The following is a 17,616-nucleotide window of genomic DNA, read 5'->3' as shown; positions in this document are numbered from 1 at the left end:
GAGAAGTTTAATATTTTCACTTATTTACTTATTTCACTTATTTATTTACGTCGGGCACGGGGGAGGCCCCCCTCTCCAACCAAAAGGTACAATAAAAAAAGTACAAAAAGTCACAACGACAGGACGGCCTATTGCCCCAAGCCAATTGAAGCTCTTAACAAAACAAAAGCTTCCACTTTTGTTTAGAAAAGAGTACAGGGTGGCTGATATATAATGCAGCAAAGTAAAGCGCATTATTTAAACGTTTACTTTTACTTTACGAAAGGCCTAGAGATTTATTGGAGGCGATAAAAATGTCACTACACGCAAAAAAAATAATTCTTTCCTCCCAAACGAAATTTTAGACAAACAAAGTTCGTTTTTCATTTGCTTTTCGCTGTAAGGAAGTTTATTTGGAAGAAAAGTATATTCTTTTTGTGATAAACGTTTATTCTTTTCCAGGATGTAAAAACAATTCCATACACGCAGAGATGAAACATGATTGTCACAATCATATTTGAAGAGCGAAATAATATGATAGGAACTATTTTTGAGGCGACCATGTAACATTTTCACCTGCAACCATGTTTGCTCAGTGAACATGGTTCTAAGAAAAATATAATTGTCCTCATCTAAAATGTTATTATATTGATAAAAATAATTTTGTTTGAATGAAAAGACAATGGTCACGATTTAAAATGTTATGGTATTCATTCAAAATGTTTTTCTTCTAGTTAAAATAACATGGCCACAACCTAAAATGTTTTGATCATTATGAAAAAAACTTTTTTCATCGTCGAAAAAAGTACGCCACTTGAGAAAAGAAAACACAAAATTAACTTTATTTATTTGTTTTTATTTATTTATAAACTAATTCATTGTTTATTTGTATTTATAATGCCGTTCAAGCAAACATCATATATTTTTACACACTCTATTTTATTTGAATTTCAACAATAAATATTCATTCCATATTTACTGCGTGCCCTTCAAATGTACAAACGCAAACATCATATAACTGCAAATAAAAATAAATAATACCATATAGCAAAATGCAGAACAAAAAACAGGTACATTTTTTCAATTACACTTTCCTTTTTTGTCTTCACATAAAACCACGTGCCACTACTGAATAAATAAATTAACACAAAACAGTAAATCCGTATTCTCCGTCCATTCCAAGAAACAAACAACACACGACTGACACGCAAAATGAAAATCGTGTGTTCCTGCTCAATGTTTTTATAAAATTCTTTTCGCTGCAAAAAAGTTAAAAAAATAAATGGTCACGAAAAAAATGTAAATGGTCTTTATGGCCATGTAATGGTTCTAGACATGTCTATTCTTAATCTATAAAAATACTTTTTTCCCTGTAAAAAAGTAAAAAAATTGAATGGTCAGGAACATGATTTTCCCGACCATTTAATGGTCTCAAATTCTATCATTTAAATGATAGAACATGTTTGCGGTATTTGAGAACCATTCAAATACTTATTGCCACCATACATTTTTCTCAGCTCGAAAACTATTTTTACAAAGACAAAATACATGGTTTTCGCGGCAATTATATGCTCTAGATAAGCATTAAATGTATGCGGCAACCATGTCCAAACATGGGTTTTCTGTGCGTGTAGAGACTAACTCAAAAAACAATCTTTTCTGGTTAATTGCATTTTCCCTCACATTTTTCTCACTTCCACGAGGTTTTTTACTTTTTAGCATTCTTTTCTGTACTACAAACAATGTAGAAGAAATTATTCGATTTTATAATTTTTTAAAATTTTTCCTTTCGCCTGGACAGAGAATCGAACCGCGGACCATGCAATTTATAAGCCAGCACACTATCCAGCTGTTATTGTCATCAATAGATAATTATCCATATAAGTTATATTAATATAGCATAGCTTACGGCTCCCACGAGCCGACTAAACAAACTTTATTTAACAGAAACAAACATTTATTTGGGCCAAGGGTCGTGGGTTCGAGCCCTGCTTCGACCGAACTTTTTTTTTACATATATTCCAGATATGTTCGGAAAATTCCGAAAAGATTTTCCCTCAAATTTTTCTCACTTCCACGAGGTTTTTTTTAGCACCTTTTTCTGTACTACAAACAATGTAGAAGAAATTATTCGATTTTATAATTTTTTAAATTTTACCTTTCGCCTGGACAGAGAATCGAACCGCGGACCATGCAATTTGTAAGCCAGCACACTATCCAGCTGTTATTGTCATCAATAGATAATTATCCATATAAGCTATATTAATATAGCATAGCTTGCGGCGCCCACGAGCCGATTAAACAAACTTTATTTAACAGAAACAAACATTTAGTTGGGCACCGTGGAGCAGTGGTTGCTACGTCCGCCTTGCATGCCAAGGGTCGTGGGTTCGAGCCCTGCTTCGACCGAACTTTTTGTTTACATATATTCCAGATATGTTCGGAAAATTCCGAAAAGACGTTCAACATTACGTACTACTATATTAAATTTTACTATGAACTGTAAACTGTGTCTTATTAAAGACTTAAACTTAGAAAAGGACAGTGCTTGATATAAACGAAATGGACTGTGTTGTTGGTTTATTGAAAAAATAAAAATTTGGTAACAAACGAATTTTTGTGGTGATAAAAGTTTAAAATTTTCGAAGAACTCTAACAAAAGAAGAACGTTTTCGGTACACGTTTTCCAAACGTTTTTTTTTCTTTGCGTGTACTTCCAAATCTTAAGTTGAGTAGTCTCTTACCTGGGCACTTAATTAAGTAAACCATAATCTACAAATTTGTCACACATAAAGATTATAAAAAAGGACCGGGCAGAATACATTGAAAGGAGACAGAAGAAAATGTTCTCAACTAGTGTTCATTTCGTTTTGCCGTTGATTTTTTCTTTAGTTTTTGTTAATTTTTCTATGAGGCGGTGCAATTTCGTAAAGAGTACTTAAAAACTATACCAGATCATTACTTTTTCTTTGTGCATAACAACACATTCTGCAAATCTCAAAAAATGGAGTAGAATTTTCGTATGAGATAGTTCATTTTTCCCATCAAACAGTTTACTTGTTTTCAGTGTATATATGTCATAATATTATCCTTCTATCCTGGCACAATCTTCTGCGAATCTTACGAAAACTCTCGCACATACACATATGTGTGGGCGCATATTCAAAAATAATTTAATGGAGTTCCACGTACATAAATACTCTTGAAGATCTTTACGGAGTTTTTGGTTTTGTTGGCACATAAGGAAATAAAACCGTTCGACCGCAACGATGATGTGGAAACAAATGAGGAAAAAAACACAATATTGGTTACCCCCAGCACAGCTCGAGTCACTACCCAGAGACATAAATGCAATAAAGTGCATAGTTTACTTTGAAGTGATGAAGTTTATGTCGATGTTGGCGTATAAACAGAAGAAATGTATATCCCGGGTTGAGCTGATCATAATGATGACTGGAGCAAAACAGAAAATTCAATTGAGGAAAATAAACAAAACATTTCGGATTTTGTTACTCTTAGTTTGCAGTGAGATTCACTCGTCCGATGTCCTTAGCGAATTTCATTGCATATTTACCGATACATGGCTGGCGTCAATACACCCTAAAATCACTTTTTTCTGACATAGACCCCATACATATTTTGCATTTTTTTGGTCACTGTCGAAACATTGTGATATTTGTTTTATGTAATCATATAATATGTTTGGAGCACTACAATAACAAAATATATTTGACAATATTTTTCTCACAAACAAGATTGCCTCCTTAAACATTAGAATTTTCCCATAGAATCATACACACAAAAAAATGTTTTTCTGATTCAATCACCAAATTAATTGATCCAATAAAATTTTTAATTGAAATGTCTTCAATCACGAAAATGATAGTATCAATCACAGTTTTAATTGGGCATAGAAAAAATTCTTGATTAAAAAATTAATTGATTTTTTTCAGCAAATTTCAATTCATTTTTTAATTGATTCAATCAAAATTTTAATTGATGTTGATTGCAAAACTCAATTAATTTATTAATTAAAAAAGGTAACTTTTTTTAATTACTTTCTGAATTGGCTTAGAGTTTTTATTTGGATTAACAAATGGTTGTTTGAAATACATTTTTAATTAAAAATTTAAAAAAAAATCAGCACTTTTTTTAACTGAATTAGTCTTCCGAATTTGATTAAAAAGTTAATTGTATCAATTAATTTTTTAATTAAAAATTTTAAAATTTTCAATCATTGACTTAATTAACTTAATGTTTCTATCATGATTAAACAGTTAATTGTATCAATTAATTTATTAATTGAAAAAAAATTCAACTTCAATTAACTTTTTTATTGGAAATATTTTGGTGATATTTTTTTCTGTGTAGGGTTCTTTAACGACAACCATTCACAAGCACACTCATTTTGAATTCCAAGCAATAATTTTTTAATCCACACATACGATTATTGAGAAGTGAACCCTCCTTCTCCTCCATGAGGCTCTTGAGGTCAAATCTGCGGATCGGTTTATATGGGTGCTATATATAATTATGGACCGATATGGACCAATTTATGCACGGTTTTTAGAGGCAATAACTAACTCAACGTACAAAATTTTAATCGAATCGGATGAAATTTGCTCCTCCAAGAGGCTCCGGATGTCAAATCTGGGGATCGGTTTATATGGGTCCCATATATAATTATGAACTGATATAGACCAATTTTTGCTTGAATATTAGGGACCATATACTAACACAACGTACCAAATTTCAACAGGATCGGATGAAATTTGCTCCTTCAAGAAGGTCCGCAAGGAAAATCTGAGGATCGGTTTATATGGGGCTATATATACCTAATAATGAACCGATTTGCACCAATTTTTGCATGCATATTAGGGACCATATATTAAAACCACGCACCAAATTTCAGCCAGATCGGATAAAATTGTTTTCTCTAAGAGGCTCCGATAGCCAAATCTGAGGGTCCGTTTATATGGGAGCTATGCGTAAAAGTGGACCGATATGGTTTGCAATACCATCCGATATCATTTGCAATACCATCCGATCTACATCGGATGGCACAATTACTTGTGCCAAGTTTCATGTCTATAGCTTGTTTCTTTCGGAAGTTAGCGTGATTTCAACAGACGGACACCGCTAGATCGACTCAAAATTTCACCACAACCCAGAATATACTTTATGGGGTCTTAGACCAATATTTTGATTCGTTACAAACGGAATGACAATGTATAACCTCCACCATAGGATTATGGTGGAGGGTATAAAAAATAAAAAAGATTTCAGACAATTGTCAAAGCACTTCTAATAAATTACACTCAAAGGCAATTTAACTTTATTTTAGTTCATGGTATTATGTTTGAAGAAAGTTTCCTTTACTCTAAGTTAGTTAAATTAACTAAAAAACGGGAAAAAATTATATACAAATGAAGGATAAAGATTTACTAAATTCGTACTTCTCACAAAATAGTTCATTATTTATTTACATTTTAAAATTTTACTACATATTCGCCAATATTGAACTTCATATGGCACTAAATACATTCTTGCAATTTTTCTCCAATTTTTTCCTTCAAACTACAAAATTTGCTTTAACAAGTGAAAAATATTAATGATGTCTAATAAATTTTCTTCAATTTATAGAACAACATTTACCTTCCCAGCAAAAAAAAAAAGCGTAGCCAAAAAAGTAATGAAAATGTCCTTTTTGGATCCGGAAGTGGTGCAAAATTGACGCAGAAGCGATGAATTTAACATGGGCATGTCATAGGACAGAAGTCCTCTATTTCAACAACCGTTGCACTGAATTGGCATCACTTTTTTAGGTGTGATCCGAATTCAATGTTTTGGATGTAAATTAAAAAATCCTGTGATAACAGGTTGGCTGATAAGTAACCGGTCTAACAAAGAAAAACACATTTTTTTGTCAAAATTCGTTTTTATTATTCAACATAGTTCCCTTCAAGAGCCATACAACGATTATAACGACCCTCCAATTTTTTGATACCATTTTGGTAGTACTCCTTCGGTTTTGCCTCAAAATAGGCCTCAGTTTCGACGATCACCTTTTCATTGCAGCCAAATTTTTTCCCTGCGAACATCCTTTTAAGGTCTGAGAACAAGAAAAAGTCGCTAGGGGCCAGATCTGGAGAATACGGCGGGTGGGGAAGCAATTCGAAGGCCAATTCATGATTTTTTGCCATCGTTCTCAATGATTTGTGGCACGGTGCGTTGTCTTGGTGGAACAACACTTTTTTCTTCTTCATATGGGGCCGTTTTGCCGCGATTTCGACCTTCAAACGCTCCAATAATGCCATATAATAGTCACTGTTGATGGTTTTTCCCTTATTAAGATAATCGATAAAAATTATTCCATGCGCATCCAAAAAAACAGAGGCCAATACTTTGCCAGCGGACTTTTGAGTCTTTCCACGCATCGGAGACGGTTCACCGGTCGCTGTCCACTCAGCCGACTGTCGATTGGACTCAGGAGTGTAGTGATGGAGCCATGATTCATACATTGTCACATATCGACGGAAAAACTCGGGTGTATTACCAGTTAACAGCTGCAAACACCGCTCAGAATCATCAGCACGTTTTTGTGTTTGGTCAAATGTGAGCTCGCGCGGCACCCATTTTGCACAGAGCTTCCGCATATCCAAATATTGATGAATCTCGATAAACTTCATTTTACGGTCATTCAAAATCATTTTGTGGATTTTTTTGATGTTTTCGTCGGTAACCACATCTTTCGGGCGTCCACTGCGTTCATCGTCCTCCTTTCACCACGCTTGAATTTTGCATACCAATCAATTATTGTTAATTTCCCTGGGGCAGAGTCCTGAAACTCATTATCAAGCCAAGTTTTTGCTTCCACCATATTTTTCCCCTTCAGAAAACAGTATTTTTATCAAAACACGAAATTTATTTTTTTTTCCATTTTTTTCACAATAACGAAAATTGCTTCACAAAAGACGCTCTATTTCACAAACTAATTGAGTTACAGACGTCAAATTTTGACACGAATCATTTGGAGGTTGGTACTATATTAAAAAAAAAATAATATGCATTTAATACTAGCGACGCCATCTATGTGTCTATGTGTCAGCCAACCTGTTATTTTGTCAAATAAATAATTTTTATAATTTTTAATGGATTCTAACGCTTGTCGGAAACGTTTGACCTCAAATATTTTCAAAAATTCATAATTTTTTCAGATTGGATTTAGAAATTTTTTCGATAAAATTTAAATGATTTGTACCATTTTATTAATTCTTACTCCGTATTTGAAACAAAAAAGTTAAAATTACCCATTAAAAGTATGAAAAAACCAAGTTATAAAAAATTTGATTAAAAGAACTTCCTGAGTAGTTAAAATAAAGAACATCATTGGGTGCTTTTAAAGTTGTGCCTTTGAAAGAACTTCCAAATTTTTTTGCTGGGTTGTTTTGTGATATCGGCGTGATGTCAGCGTTTGTAATACTGTTTAGTTAAAATTTTCTAAAAATAATCGAAATTTTCTAAAATTAACCAAAATTTTTCTTCTTGGTGGGTTCACTGTTTTTTCAGTGTAGGATTTTATTTGCTCTCAAAGCTCGTGTTCAGTATCTCTTTGCAGAAAGTTCAAACTTCGAAAAAAATATATCAAAGTAGGTAGAAATTTCATTAAAAAATCAGAAACCCGGTTAACCGAGGGTCAAAAACCGGTTAACCGAGGGGCAAAACCCGGTTTTTTTTTTTATCGAAAATACCAATTTTCACTATCCGGTTTTCGTTTTGCAATTGACTTCGATTAACCGGTATCCGATGTGGAATTTTCGGTTAAACGCAAAAACCGTGGTTTGACCATCGGTTAACCAATTTTCTGTATTTCAATGGGATTTCTATCTACTTTGTTATATGTTTCTTCCGAAGTCTAACTTTTTGAAGAGAATTACAACTGAACAAGGAATTGTTATTCACTGATAACAATGCATTCAAACAAATGATCAAAAACTATACTAAAACCGGGTTTTCTCAAATTTAATAAAATTTCTTATAAATGATAAATCTGACTTCCTTTATTATAGAAAAGATTGAATACTTCGTACTAAGAAGTATTCAATACTTTTAAATTTTAAAGAAACACAATTGTTAGAAAATAGGAAATTTTCCTATATTTATTTTTCACTGACCGCAATTTTTAACCATTTTGCCTGAAATTCAAAATTTAGAGGTATTTTAGGTCCGTAGTTCTTGTTTTGGTATAGGCTCAATGTGCTAAGTCTCCGATTCCATGTTTGCTACCTGAAATTCTATACATTTTCAAGTAACCCCACGAAGAGTATTCAAAGGAAACAATTATAGTATTTGATTCATGGTGGTGGGTATTTTGAGATTCGTCCCGGCCGAAATTAAGCCCATATTTATTTGTTTTTTGTTTTTTGTATTTTTTCCTCACTATGCGAAGTTTTGTTTATATAAGGCGGTTGACGATCGGGGCTCCCACCAGTAGGCGGGGAAGATTGTTTATTATTATTATGGTTTTGTAGAAATTTCGTCTGACGTCTGATGTCTGCTGTAGCTGCAACATCAGTTATTGTTGTTGCCTCAGCATTTACTGTGGGCTGTTGCATTCTTGGCCTTGTTTTTGATCTTTTGTTTTAATTTGTAAAGTTTTTGCTTTTATTTCGTTAGGGCTTCTCTTTGCATTGTGCCTCCCATACTGTTGAAAAGTGTTGCGTTGTTCTTGTTGTTGGGGCGGTTTGAATTAAATTAAATTCAATTTTTCTTCCATCCAATCTTTTGTTGGTTCGGCACTTTATGTTGGCGTTAAAACAAAAAAGAAAACAGACAGAATAGTGCCTAGAGTAAACAAGGAACATTGATGCCCTCGGTAATGATGATGATGGTGGTGGAGATCATGATGATGATGAATACGTGGTAGAATGCTGCATACGACAGCGGCTAGCAGCAATAGGCATGAGGAGTTTAGTTTTTTTTTTAGTTGGTAGAAATGGCAAAAAATACCAACGATCTGAGATGCATAAAATTCCTCTAGGTAACCTTGTAAAACTTCTTAGGTTACATGATCATCCATTCGTGGTTTTAGCTCTGGCTCTTTTATTATTGCTGGTCAAGTACGAGGAAGTATCAACAAATGTTAAATTAATCCATCACTAATATTTGAAGCATTTCAGTCAAATAGGAGGCCATAATCGACAGAGTGATCTTTAAAAGAATTCTTGATGACATAAAGCCTTGTAGCTTCGACAACGCCTTTGATGGAGACAATATCATTATGGAAGAAACATATATATATATATATATATATATATATATATATATATATATATATATATATATATATATATATATATATATATATATATATATATATATATATATATATATATATATATATATATATATATATATATATATATATATATATATATATATATATATATATATATATATATATATATATATATATATATATATATATATATATATATATATATATATATATATATATATATATATATATATCAAAATGTATTTGGGAGTTCCAATAGATGGTCTAGAAAAAGTGGAGGTACTGATCCTCCAGAGAAATGGGAACAAATAGGAAAAGATGAGCGTCCAGATTTATATGCGAATGATAGATCTTTTTTATAACCTATTTCAGTATGTTGAACGAGAACTATCGATCGACTGAAATGGAAAGAAACAGCTGAATTTATAACCAAAAATCAGCTGTTTCTATGCATTTCAGTCGATCGATAGTTCTCGTTCGACATACAGAAACAGGCTATAATAAGTCTTCCATCGGGTTTCTAATATATGGACTACAAAAATGTATGGACCCCCGAGGGAATGCGTCTACTGTGGCCCCCGAGAGGAATGCGTCCACTGTTGGCTTGGAGAAATATGAACATCCAGACTTATAATATGTTAAAGGTAGTCCTCTAATTCATGGTAAAAAGAGATATTGCAAAATGTGTGTTGGGTTTACCAATGTATGTCCCAGAAAAAAGTGGAGGCACTGCTTGCTCCTCCAGAGAAATGTGTGGCCAAATGGGCATCCAGATTTATATGTGCATCCAGATTTGTGGTCCTCTATCCGATGATACACTGAAAAAAATGCATGCCCGTTTCCAAAGATTTTGTCTTTATTTTAACAATTTTGGTATTGAATTCGAGCCAAGAAAGCGGAGAATTCGGTTAAGGATAATTTTAAGACACAATTCTCTTTTAAATTTGGGTTTTGTGTACTTGACTCTACACAGAAAAAAATTTCATGAAAATTTTTCCAATTAAAATCTTTATTGAGTTTTAAAATATATTCAATTACAAATTTTATTGATTCAACAAATTTTTAATTGAAACAAAAATCAATCACAAAAATTAATAGTATCAATTATCATTTATGTGATTGAAAATTTTTCCAATTAAAATCTTTATTGAGTTTTAAAATATATTCAATTACAAATTTTATTGATTCAACAAATTTTTAATTGAAACAAAAATCAATCACAAAAATTAATAGTATCAATTAATTTTTTAATTGACTTTCAATTAATTTTTTTAATTAATATTATCATTTAATTTGATCAATTAATTTCGTGATTGAAGACAAAAGATATTTTTTTGTGTGTAGGAAGCAAATTTTAATTTTTCGCTTTTTCATTTTTTTTTCTTCATATTCTATGAAAGTCCTTTAAAAACAAGTTTATGAAAACTTTATTTTCCAAATTCATACACACACGACTTCCAGTAGAAATTATGCTATGTTTAAAGTAAAAAACGTCTTTAAAATAAAGTGTTGAAAAACATGTCCTATTTTTGAACGATTTTTTGCTTTATAGTCAAGATGCAAAAAGACAATAAATTTAAAGACAATTTCATTAATTTTAAAGACTTTCTGAATTATTAAAGTCAAGTTGACCTTAGCCCAAACATTTTTTCTTTCATGTTATGATACCCATTTTTTAGTGAAATCACTTAACTATAAGGACAACATGACTTCATTGAAAAGTTTGTCGACTTTTGGACAAGGAAAAAAAAATATTAGAGAAATGCGTCTTTTACGCTAAGCAAAATTTGCATTCATATTTTAAGGACATGAAATCTCTGGCCTCACGACAATATTTTTTCAGTGTAGAAACAGATATTACAAACCAGGGATCCGGAGCGGTCCATTTTTTTCGCTCCGCTCCGCTCCTGCTCCGGAGAAAAAAAAAACCGCTCCGCTCCTCGCTCCGCTCCTCGCTCCGCTCCTCGCTCCGCTCCGAGAAAAAAAAAAATCGCTCCGCTCCGCTCCTCTTCGAGAAAATTATAGTACAAACATTGTATTATTTGTTCAATTGAGTTTTATTTTATTTAGAAAAATCGGGCGGTACATATATGGGAGCTATAGCTAAATCTGAACCGATTTCGATGGTTTTTTGCACATATAGTTAGTGCTATAGAAGATTACATTTCGCCAACTTTGAGTAAGATCGGTTGATAAATAAGGGTTTTATGACCTAATTTGACAAAATCGGGCGATACATATATATGGGACCTATATCTAAATCTGAACCGATTTCGATGAAATTTTCAGACTTAAAGGGTGATACAGAAGATTATTTTGTGCTAAATTTGACGACGATCGGTTAGTAAAAAAAGTGCAACGTGACCCCATTTGTCGAAATCGGGCAATACATATATATGGGAGCTATATCTAAATTTGATCCGATTTCTTCCAAATTCAATAACGTTCGTCCTTGTACCCAAAAAAACTCCCTGTTCCAAATTTCATCAAAATCGGTTAATAATTGCGACCGAAATCCTGTGAACAACAAATACATGGACAGACGAACGGATGGACGGACGGACGCCAAGCGCTAGATCGACTCAGGAGGTGATTCTGAGTCGATCGGTATATATTTTATGGGGTCTAAAATCAATATTTCTTGTAGGCACATTTTTTGACAGATCAAACTTATTATATCCTAACCACTATGTGGTTTAGGGTATAATGACTTTAAAACAATGTGTTGAAATATTTTATTAATTTTGAAGATTTTTTCAGAAATATTAAATCCATTTTGACTTCATTAAAACGAAATTTGCATTCATGTTAGGATACACATTTTTATGTCGAATCACTTAGCTATAAGGACAAACAGACTTCATTGAAAAGTCTAGAGACTTTTAGACAAGGAAAAACTTTTTTTCAGAGAAATACGTCTTCTATTCTAAGCAAAATTCGTATTCGTATTTTAAGCATGTGAAATATTTGGCCTCCCGACAATATTCTTTGCGGTGCACCATCTACTATTTAATATGTGATAGAAACCAAATTTATGAAAATGGACCAAAATGGACCAAATTCTGTTTGGTCTGACCATCGGACTAAATTTAAAAATTAGAAATCTTTTGGACCAATTTTGGTCCGATCGGACCAAAACGGCAACGCTGATTGGAATTGAAAGTCTATACACAGAGTATAAGTAACTACTCTCCGAAAGTTTTTTTTTGTTTTGCAACAGACGTACAGAAGAGGTTTTGTTATATTTGTAATGTGTGTGTGTATGTTTATGTTTGCAACAACCTCCATCGACATCAGTCCGTGGTATACCTACGAATATTCTTACTCAGATCTAGTGTTACCTAATTTCGCTTTTTTCCCCTTTGTACAATTTCCTGATCGACCTTCTGCAAGTGGACTGTATGTAATTTAGTTCAGCTCAGGAAAATGTAAAAGATACCAATAAAGAAACAAGAACAAAAGAAAAGAATGGCAGGTTTCAGATTTCATGTAATGTACAATTTATTGGTGTGTTGAGCTGCTTACCGGCTGGAGGACAGAATTCAAAGTGACCGAGTATAATAATGTAAGCTGACAATTGACCATTAGAGAGAGTATTTAAAAAAAGGAGTTAAAAAGAAAGTTGAAGCGAGACAACTAGGCTTATAGTACTAATAGATAAAAGCTTTTCTTTGCTTATAGCGTTGCCAATAATAATAAATTCAATGTTAATATTAATAGATACGTTAAGCTTAAAATTATTAATTCAGATTTATAAGTGTATTTCAAGTAATTAATTCATGAAATTCCAAATTTATATATAAAAAACGCAACTGTTAAACTAGGTTTAACATGCCGCCCGCCTTGCAGGATTGCAATGTTGGTAGCGACATGATCCGGAGACAGTCCAGCCAAAAATACTACTTTGAAGAATTGGCATATGTGATGACGTTTGAATCATTCCAGCTCTTAATATCCCAGACAGCTGATCGTTTGCTACGATTAGTTCAATATTAGTTGGATTGAAAAAGTGAGGGTCAGCAAGATCGATAATATGATCGAAAATTGTCCTCAATGAAGGCTCCGACGTGGGTTTGGGTAAAGTTGTGTTGAACTGAGGTTTAACCAAGGCGGTGATCTGGATTTTTACTTGCGGATCGTGGTAAGATTCCAAGTTTATCGTACAATACTCTTTATGATCTCGAACTGAAGTACTGAGATTTAAACGGTGAACAAATTTTTGCAAGACGACAGTCTGGGCCTCTCCGCTGCTCATAAGAAGACGAACTTTCGTTGTTCCTGTGGATGTTACCACGCGAGCGAGTGCCGTAGGTACAAATACATGAGAGGATAGACGGCGGCTCAGTCTTTCATTAAGGTACTTTTGATGTCGATGAGATACACTGGAACTTCTGCGTGGACGAGTAATGTTATTAGTACACTTTCGACTCTTGATTCTGTTCTGAGCAATTTTCAAGGGCCGTGATCGGGAAACATTAGAAGAATTTTGAGAATTCGGTTGCTGAATGTTATCCACATGAACCATAGTATGGTGATTTTTGTTGCAAACTAAACATTTGTTCCGGGATGGACAAAAGTTCCTTTGATGGGCTGTGCATAGACAGTTAAAACAGAAACCTTTTTCTCGAATAATATTCCGGCGTTCAGCAGCAGACATCCTTTGAAAATGTGGGCAGTGTTTGATAAAATGACGCTTCTTACAAATGCGGCACATTGGTGTACTAGAGTTTGAGCTGAAATGGTAAGATTTATTAGGTATGTGAACGGTTGTGAGATACATTAATCTTGATCAATAGGAAGGATGCACAGTTTGATCAAAGGACGTGTCAGAATTCCGTTTTGGGTGCGTATTTCGGCAACGCGAACATTAGAATCTGAACCCTTGAAGACCTTTATCACTCTGCCTAAACACCATTCGTTAGGAGGGAGGTTGTCTTCTTTGATTACCACGAAATCGTTGGCTTTCAGGTTTTGTTGAACAGATTTCCATTTGTATCTCCTTTGGAGCTCACAAATGTATTCAGCCTTCCAGCGTTTGGCAAATTGTATTTGTAATGATTTCAATCTTTGCCATCGATTCAGTAACGTCAGGTTATCAGAATATTCTTCAGGGGCAGCGACTAATGCAGCTCCTCTTAATAAATGACCAGGGGTGATCGGTATCAAATCATTTGGATTCTCACTCATTGGAGACAGTGGACGAGAATTTAAAACACTTTCTATACGAACAAGAAGAGTGGAGAATTCTTCAAACGTAAACTTAATGTTTCCAGATACTTTGCGTAAATGAGTCTTCATACTCTTTACTGCTGCCTCCCACAGGCCACCCATGTGCGGAGAATGTGGAGGAATAAAATGCCACGAGAACCCATGCAGAGTATATTTATCAGAAACAGACTTTTGCACATTCTTCAAGAAGGTTTTGTACTCCGTGGCCAATGCCCTACTAGCACCCACGAAATTAGTTCCATTATCGGAAAACATCTTATTGGGGAATCCTCGTCGGCCAACAAAGCGACTAAAGGTTGCTAAGAATGCTTCAGTTGTCAATTCTGAGCAGGTCTCCAGGTGGACGGCTCGAGTGGAAAGACACACAAAAATGGCAGCATACCCCTTTATTAATTTAGCATTTCTAAGTCTTGAGGACTTCAACTCATAAGGTCCTGCAAAGTCCACACCTGTATGTGTAAAGGGCAAAGAAAATGTGCATCTTTCAGTTGGGAGGGATGCCATTATTTGAGTTCTAATGCGATGCTTGTATATAGTGCAGGTACGACATTGTCTTATACAACTTCTGATCGTATTTTTTAGACGTATAACATAGAATTCTTGTCGTATTGAGCGCAACATAACCTGATGTTCAGCATGTAATAGCATTTTGTGAGTAAATTCAATAAATAATTTACACAAACGTGATTTCTCAGGCAAGATTATCGGATGGCGTTCGTTATAACTCAGATCGGAGTTACCTAGCCGACCATTTACTCGCAATAGTTTATTATCATCCAGTTTTGGGTTTAACGTCAGTAAGCGACTTTTCGAACTTATTGGAAAATTATTTTCCAGCGACTGGTACTCAGAAGCATAATATTTTTGTTGAGCCAAACGAACAAGCTTGTATTTAGCAAACAAGATTTCCTCATGAGTGATGAAATCAGTAGGACAAGGTTTTCTTTTGCATTTGTTTATAAAACGATAAATGAAGCATAAGACTCGCAAGGCTCTTGGAAAGGATGAAAAACGATCTAATATATCTTCCAATTGTGTATCAGTATGAAAATTGTTTATTTTTCGCTCCAATACAGGTTCTTTGAACGTGGTAGATTTTGGCCAGAATTTAGCAGATTTTAACAGCCATTCAGGGCCATGCCACCACAGTGAATTTGTACTCAGTTCCGAAGCTGTACATCCCCGAGTACCAAGATCGGCAGGATTTTCATTTGTTGGGACATGCCTCCAAGTTGCATTCCCAATGTTATCAAGAATTTCTGTAATTTTATTGGCGACAAAAGTTTTCCAGTAAAAAGGTGGCTTATCTAACCACGCCAATGTTATAGTTGAGTCAGACCAGAGATAAATGTCTGAAACACGTAAGCTCATATTCTGACAAACAGATTTAAGCAGTTTCGATAAAAGAGCAGCCGCGCATAATTCAAGTCTGGGTAAACTCACAGTTTTTAAAGGGGCAACTTTGCTTTTCGCAGCAAGCAAATGAGTTGTTCTGGTATTTTCGGAAGAAATGGTACAGATATATAAACAGGCACAGTATGCTTTCTCAGAAGCATCACAGAATCCGTGCATTTCAATTTGTCTGTCGGGTGAATAATTGAGCCATCGTGGAATTTTAATTGACTCAATATCAGGAAAATTCAGAATAAAGCAGTTCCATTTCTCGAACGAGTGGGATTTGATCTCCTCGTCCCAGTCAGTCCCGTCGATCCATAATTGTTGAAGCAACATTTTCGCTGCAACAATTATTGGTGATAACCAACCTGCAGGATCGAAAATTTTGCGACTATTGACAAGATCATTCTTTTAGTTAGCGGGCCAGGAGGAATAGTAATATTCGATACCTTATAGTAAAACGAATCAGTCATTGCATTCCATCGAATGCCCAATGTTTTGGTATCACTTGTGTCCTCTAGTTTTAAAAAATCTTCGTTTAGAAGATCCTCGGGGGCCATGTGTTGCAGAATATCAGGGTTATTTGCCGTAATTTTTTTAAGAGGAAACCCAGCTGAATTCAGTAAATCGATCAGTTGTAACAAGTAATATTTTGTTTCAGCGATTGAATGACCACCAGAGAGAACATCGTCGACATATATCTGGTGTTGCAATATGGATGAGGCAGTTGGATGAGTATCTTTAGCGTCTTCGCTCAATTGAAGGAGCGTTCTGATCGCTAAATATGGAGCACAGTTTACTCCAAAGGTTACAGTTTTCAAACAGTAATCGCTTATTGTTTCAGTCGACAAATTTCTAAACAATATTCGCTGAAATTGTCTATCATCAGGATGAACGTATATTTGGCGGTACATCTTCTGGATGTCACCATTAAAAACGTATCTAAAAAAACGCCATCGTAAAACAACATTCATCAGATCGTTTTGAAGAATGGGTCCGGTATGCAGGATATCGTTCAAAGAAACTCCAGTAGTGGTTTTCTTTGACGCATTAAATACCACTCTAACCGGTTTATTGCATAATAAATGTATATGCGCATATTTCTCAACCTAAATTGAAACTATCCATAATTTTAATTAAATTTTCGAGAACTAATATCAGAAATAAGAGAATGCTAGGATATAGTACAATAGTAAAGTAAATGTGAATGAAAAAAGCATGCCCGGTTCCAAAGATTTTGTCTTTACTTTAACAGTTTGGGTATTAATTCCGAGCCAAAGAAGCGGAGAATACAAGTAAGGATACTTTAAAGACGTAATTCTCTTTTAAATTTGGGGGTTATGTACTTGCTTCTAGGAAGCAAATGTTAATTTTTAATTTTTTTAGATTTTTTTTCGTCAGTTGTTATCAAAATCCTTTAAAAACGAGTTAACGAGTTATTTTTTTCCATATTAAGACTCGACTTCCAGTAGAAATTATGTACAAAAATACCTATCGTACATTTTAAACGTTTACTCACACTACGCTAAGTACTAGCTAAATTTGAAATTACCTACACAGTGTAATTTCAAAGTTACACATTTCATTCAAGTAATATTTTATTCGGAGCGGAGCGGTTTTTCATTTGGAAACCGCTTCGCTCCGGATTTTAGAAATGCCGCTCCCGCTCCGGCAAAAAAAGGGATTGCTCCGCTCCGCTCCGGATCCCTGTTACA

General features: G+C 34.2%; 2 protein-coding genes across 5 annotated transcripts in view; one reads left to right on the top strand and one right to left on the bottom strand.

The window, feature by feature from the left end:
* Nucleotides 1-17,616, top strand: part of kst (spectrin beta chain, non-erythrocytic 5 kst) — a 232,521-nt gene that overhangs the window by 19,542 nt on the left and 195,363 nt on the right. The window lies entirely within an intron of this gene.
* Nucleotides 14,057-16,815, bottom strand: LOC142235713 (uncharacterized). Its single transcript, XM_075306973.1, has 2 exons — nt 16,351-16,815; nt 14,057-16,309 (listed from the first exon to the last, which is right to left on the bottom strand). The coding sequence occupies exons 1-2, from the start codon at nt 16,813-16,815 to the stop codon at nt 14,057-14,059; spliced, it is 2,718 nt and encodes a 905-aa protein (XP_075163088.1).

This window comes from Haematobia irritans, chromosome 4 (genome assembly GCF_050003625.1).
Source record: "Haematobia irritans isolate KBUSLIRL chromosome 4, ASM5000362v1, whole genome shotgun sequence".
Taxonomy (NCBI): domain Eukaryota; kingdom Metazoa; phylum Arthropoda; class Insecta; order Diptera; family Muscidae; genus Haematobia; species Haematobia irritans.
The sequence above is the reverse complement of the archived record's forward strand: the minus strand, read 5'-3'. Positions and strand labels throughout refer to the sequence as shown.

Excerpts from the sequence above, each read along its gene's own strand:
- LOC142235713 (XM_075306973.1), bottom strand. The coding sequence starts at position 16,815 with ATGTACCGCCAAATATACGTTCATCCTGATGATAGACAATTTCAGCGA. Across the intron at positions 16,310-16,350 it reads CTGATTCGTTTTACTATAAG|AATGATCTTGTCAATAGTCG; the intron begins GTATCGAATATT and ends GCTAACTAAAAG.